The sequence below is a fragment of the Pagrus pagrus genome, assembly GCF_965226575.1.
Source record: "Pagrus pagrus genome assembly, chromosome: 17".
NCBI lineage: Eukaryota > Metazoa > Chordata > Actinopteri > Spariformes > Sparidae > Pagrus > Pagrus pagrus.
This window is the reverse complement of record NC_140201.1, coordinates 28,221,493-28,226,858: the sequence shown is the minus strand read 5'-3', so window position 1 is coordinate 28,226,858 and position 5,366 is coordinate 28,221,493. Positions and strand designations below refer to the sequence as shown.

General features: G+C 41.9%; 1 protein-coding gene across 2 annotated transcripts; it reads right to left on the bottom strand.

The window, feature by feature from the left end:
• Nucleotides 1-1,049: 1,049 nt before the first annotated feature.
• sostdc1b (sclerostin domain containing 1b) lies at nucleotides 1,050-3,713 on the bottom strand. Of its 2 annotated transcripts, XR_014624588.1 has the most exons (3): nucleotides 3,490-3,713; nucleotides 1,684-2,226; nucleotides 1,050-1,202 (listed from the first exon to the last, which is right to left on the bottom strand). XR_014624588.1 is itself a non-coding variant. In XM_084379255.1 (2 exons), the coding sequence occupies exons 1-2, from the start codon at nucleotides 3,683-3,685 to the stop codon at nucleotides 1,802-1,804; spliced, it is 621 nt and encodes a 206-aa protein (XP_084235381.1). In that variant the 5' UTR covers nucleotides 3,686-3,713; the 3' UTR covers nucleotides 1,050-1,801. The 2 variants fall into 2 exon arrangements, 1 of the variants encoding a protein (XP_084235381.1); XM_084379255.1 differs by having other exon boundaries at nucleotides 1,050-2,226.
• Nucleotides 3,714-5,366: the final 1,653 nt, after the last annotated feature.

Genomic DNA, 5,366 nt, shown 5'->3' with positions numbered 1-5,366 from the left:
ATGGCCAATACCGATAAAATAACAATAATTACACATGTTTATATTTAAAAAATACATTTCTAAGCTGTAGTTCATGCACACCTGTGTGTAAAGGCTCAGACGTAGTGAGCAAAGATGGTAGATTTAATATTCCACAGCTGTGATAAGATTTGTTGTATTAACTTGAAGACTTTTCCCTCCCCTCTAAAAGCTTACAGTGATGTCTCCTTCCTGTAAAAAAAAATGTAAAAAACGTCCACACCAGCAACGACATGTGTGTCTCGTCTACAAAGCGTGGCTCTACACAGGAGCAGCAGTTCGAAGTCATGAGCATGACAACAGAGTTCTTGTTGTTGTTCTTCTCTGCGTTTACTGGCTGCACACAAAACAACTTTAAAGGTGCATACCGCACCTACTGCGTGTAGATGCTGCACTTGTTAAGTGAACAAAAGCAATTTGTATTATCGGCTCTATTTATCAACTTTAATTTCATTATCTGCTGATTACCGATAACGCACATTTTCTATTATTGGGCTGATAATTTATCAGATATATATCATGCATCCCTAGAAATAACAGCCTCGCTCTAAAGAAAGTCAGGCTTGCACTGTTGGTATAAAGCGCCATAACTCATCTGACCATTTTGTGTTCCGATACTGTATTGTCAGGATTGTTTTGTAGCTACAACATGTTGTCAAGTGTCCACCACTGTCAGATTTGTAAACATGCAAGTTAACTGACAGCTAATAGATGCTATTGTTCAAATTGGACACTAATTGCATGCAACAAGAACAGACCTTGTACAGTACATGGATATCAGATTAACACATCCAGGTCCTTCATCTTTACTGAAAGACTTCTCTGTCTTCTCTGACTCTGGCCCATAATATAAAACGTTCCTTTAAAATAAACATGCCTTGCTTTATCAATGGGCTGTGCTGGCTAGTTAACAGCTGGTTCATGTCAAAGGAATAGTTCAACATTTTAAGTCAGTATGTGGTTAACCTAGCTATGCATAAGGAATTAGCCTGGCTCAGTACAAAGTGGGAACAGTTTTAGAACTCACTGAAGAAACATGTATGTTGTTTGTTTAATCTGTACACAAACAAAAATGACATTGTGTGGGAGTTGCTGAAACAATCTCTTGACAACAGCAGCCAGGTATAGTGACTGTGTACTGTCTCGTTATCACAGTAAAGTTGCCTGGTTTGGTGTCATCGTGCCTGTACAGAATCAGAAACAAAACCTGTCATCACTAATCAGTTCTGGCAACCTGCACTGTCACAAGTGAGATGCCTCAAAAGTTATGGATGGATAGAAAACATGTGTTTACCAAGAAATAGTACCAGCACGTCACTCCCCCTAAAACCAAATTTTTGTTTTTCTGTTCATTTCTGTTGGTGCGCGGTTATCAAGCAGGACAGAACATGTTGATCAGAGAGCTTTAGAGGTGTTGGAAGGTCTATGTTTAACTTTAGCCAGAACTAGGCTAGCTGTTTCCCCCTGCTTCCAGTCTTTATGCTAAGCTAGGCTAACTGTCCTAAAAATAGGACTGATATCCATTTAAATAGCTAACTCTATGAAAGAAGGCAAATAAGTATATTTCCCAAAACACTGAACTCTTCCACTAACTAAGCTGTGCTTTGGTCAAGAGACTAATCTTAAAACTGTTTCACAATCTGGAGACAAATCTACACAACTCACTTTTACTTCTATTTGGCCTGCATCTTGAATATTTGGATTATATCTGCACATTTCTATCATCCATGAATTTCATGATGAAGGCAGGCGTTGCCTCTGTAACTGCAGGATTACAGGGGTTTTAGTTGTCAGACTGCCTCCCGGCTCTCTCCTCAGGGAGTCCACCCTTCTGATTTTTCCTCTGTTTACCACTGTGGACAGATGTGTCCTTGCGTTCTGAGTCATTCTGCTCTCTGGTGTAGCGCTTGCATTTACAGGAGGTCACCACAGTTATCTTGTAGGTCCTGGAGCTGCCATCATGGCACTGCAGTCTGATCCGCTGGGTCCTGGTCCTGTCAATGACACAGCGCCACTCCTGGGCGTCGCGGCGGCTCCAGTACCTACCAGTGTAACTCCCACCCCCGATCCAGTTGGGCAGCAGGTGGGCAGGCAGACACCCCCCAGCACACACCAGCTCCTTAATAGGGTTGATGCTGGTACACTGGCCATCAGAGATGTACTTTGTGGACCTCAGCTCCCTGCAGCCCACCTGGCTCTGGTCTGGACCTGAGACATGGAAAATGAATTATATATATGTATGCTCCAGTTCATTCTGATGTGGCACAATCTGTTCATACTGCTACTGTTTAGATCTACATCTGAGAAAATGTAGCAGAGGTAAAGTTTACCCCTTTCTTAATTAGCTTGTAGGTCACAAAACTATTGATAATGAACTTATCAGTGAAATGTTCAATAAAAAACGTATTACTGCCAAAATATAGACTTGTAGTGACTATAGCATTGATAAACTTAAGTCCTGTGCTGTGTATGCCCACCATCTGCCCTGACTGCTGTAACTCTGGTGTACATGTAGCTCTTCCTTCACCGAAGTATATTCTTTATTAATATTACGACGATTATGATATATGTTATCAAGCTACATCATGGCAAGTGTAGGATCCAGCATTGATTAGCAGTCAATCATACCAGGCACTGAAAGTCAATATATCTCAGCCTCTGCAGCATCAGTTCTGAAGGTTTTTATTTTTTATCTCTCACAAGCCGCCATCTCTCCGGGAGGGCAATAGTAAATCACTATAGGGACCATTCTTTACATCAATTAAGTGTCTTTCTACAATCACCTAAAAAATACAGTTTAAGTAAGAGGATCTCAGCAGGATCTGGAAAAGCAGCCCCATGCATTCATCTGGAGCAGGCCGTCCTAATCTCTGGCAACTAAAACTACTGTAATTCAGAAAGCAGCTGCCAAAACAGAAACAGAACAATATGAACATGTAACAGCCATTCTCAAGTCTCTGCATTTTTACAGACCTATATAATTAGGTCTGAGACCTACTGAGGTCTGAGACCTAATCATATACTGATCCCGTTCCATTAGCTCCCAGATGATCTTGGGCTTGTAGCCTGTCATTGGATTTTGTTTCCACTTTGAGTTTTACTGTTCACCACATATAAACATTGATACTTTCGATAAAAATATCTTATTCTGTTCTGATTCTTCAGTGCAACTTGTAAAGTACCTTGAATTGCTCCTGTGTAGAAAAAATTATATAAATACAATTTCCTCTTTGTTTGAAAAGTTTGTTTCTCAAAACAACGACATCACATGTCATGGTTTAATGCTGTGAACGCAGCTGCTACACAGGCCGCAGACATCACAGAGTGTCGTCACACTGTCATCTGTGGACAGTGGTCAGCATCACCCAGACATCAATTTGAAACGGCAACTTTTGTAAGACAAAAAAGTAGCCTGGTTAAAAACGATGTAACTGTACAGTATCTGCATCATGCGCGACCGTTTGGACTCACCATTACGCACAGCGCTGGTCTGCCGTCTCCCGCCGTTGTTCGCCTGGTTCGTGTCTTCATCGGCCGGTTCTTCCTGAGTGTCGGGGACCAGCTGAGTATGACCGGACTCTGTGGCGTCGTTGTGAACAGCTGAGGTGCTCCTGCTCAGCAACAGCAGGAGCGCGAGCAGTTGGATTCCACGGGCAGGACGGAGCATGACTGCACCTGACTGAGGTGCTGCTGGCAGGTACACACCTGATGAATGACGAAGTTGTTGCAGCTGTGGTTTATATATCCTTCACTGTGACGCCCCGTGAATGCACACCCACCTGACCAGCAGCCTGGTCAGGTGGGTGTGCTTCCAGACACTGGACTTCAGTGGAGCACTCTGTAGTTTTATTGAAGAAATGCTAATGAGCAGAGAAAGATTTCCATTGGCTGATTTTCTTCTGCCTAAACAAACTAAATGAACAAACTGTGTTTTCATGACTGAATAAACTGAATAAACAAACTGACCTTAAAGGACAACACAATTTATACTGTTTTACTTTTTTTATATGTGGCGGACCCTGCCACCTTTCTACCTTCAATCAGTGTTCTGGAACCTTATTTTCCTCTGAGAACAGCTTGTTTATTCACTTATGGAAAAGGTTTGTATTGTTACCTCATTAATATTGTACATATTACAATTCTGAGTTTGAATTTCTTCTACAAAACTACATGGTGCAACACTTGCTTAATGTTAGGTGCCACACAAGCATTGTGATGCATTCCAAGTAAATCATGATGGATTAACCAATATTCCCAATGAAATCATAGAACAGCTATCAGTCTGCCTGCTGTCAGTCAGTCTCACATTACTTATGAGACTTCTGAAGAATATTTGAGCCTACATCGGTTGAATCACTCTTTAGGATGCTCCTTCTTTAAGCTACAGCTTCATCAGTGTGGGCACTCAGCCCCCTTTTATTCTCCAATAATAATAATAATTAAAACTGCAAACAGTGATGAACGAGCCCTCGACCCACATACGTCGGCCGTGGCCGATGGGAAATTGTATGTTGAAGTTATAAGGACTTCCTGCTTATGACGAGGGATCAAAATTGACCACATCGGAGATCAAGTGTAACGGAGGTGAAAGCTTTTGATAACTTTTCATGTTCAAGGTCTGAGCATGATCCTGAGTGAATGTTAAGTCTGTGGTGTTAAATCTGTAGGATGAGTTCGTTAAAGTACGAGGCAGCAAAAGTGTGAAGACGGCGGCGAAATCTGAACTTCCAATCAAAATGGCCGACTTCCTGTTGGTCTGAGAGTATGGGTGTTGATTCTTGTTTGGTGCATCTGGTGATGATACATATGCATACCGAATTTGATTCATGTATGTGCATGTAGGAGGCAGGGCTTTAAGTTTGAAACATTCCAGGGGGCGCTGTGGAGCCATATGTTCACTTAAAAGGCCCAGACCCATATCAGATATCAATGTTCGTGACTGGTAATGCATGTGCAAAATTTGGTGTTTGTAGGAGTTTGTCTGTACTTACCAAATGGGAAAAGCCATTAGGGGGCGCTACTGAGCTGTTGTGCCGCACCTGAGCGCAGTTGTGGTATTGAGTTAACGTACTCATGAGTTTGAACCTACGTGCCAAATTTGGTGAGTCTGCGAACATGCTAAAGTACTGTAAATAGTGTCAGAAAAATGAAAATCGCCGCACACCATTCAAGATGGCCAACTTCCTGTTGCAGCAAAAATTCCAACAAAACAAATTCCTGGCTAAATCGAGAGACCTATGAGTCCTGTGAATTTAATGACGATCAAAAATGTTTTTCGCTCAGCCCCTGGACCTGATGGTCTAACCTCAGAATTTTATGAAACATTTGTTGACTTGTTAATCAGCCCT

Coding starts and splice junctions, on each gene's coding strand:
- sostdc1b (XM_084379255.1), bottom strand. CDS start 3,685: ATGCTCCGTCCTGCCCGTGGAATCCAACTGCTCGCGCTCCTGCTGTTG. Junction 2,227..3,489: donor GACCAGCGCTGTGCGTAATG/GTGAGTCCAAAC, acceptor TCCATGTCTCAG/GTCCAGACCAGAGCCAGGTG.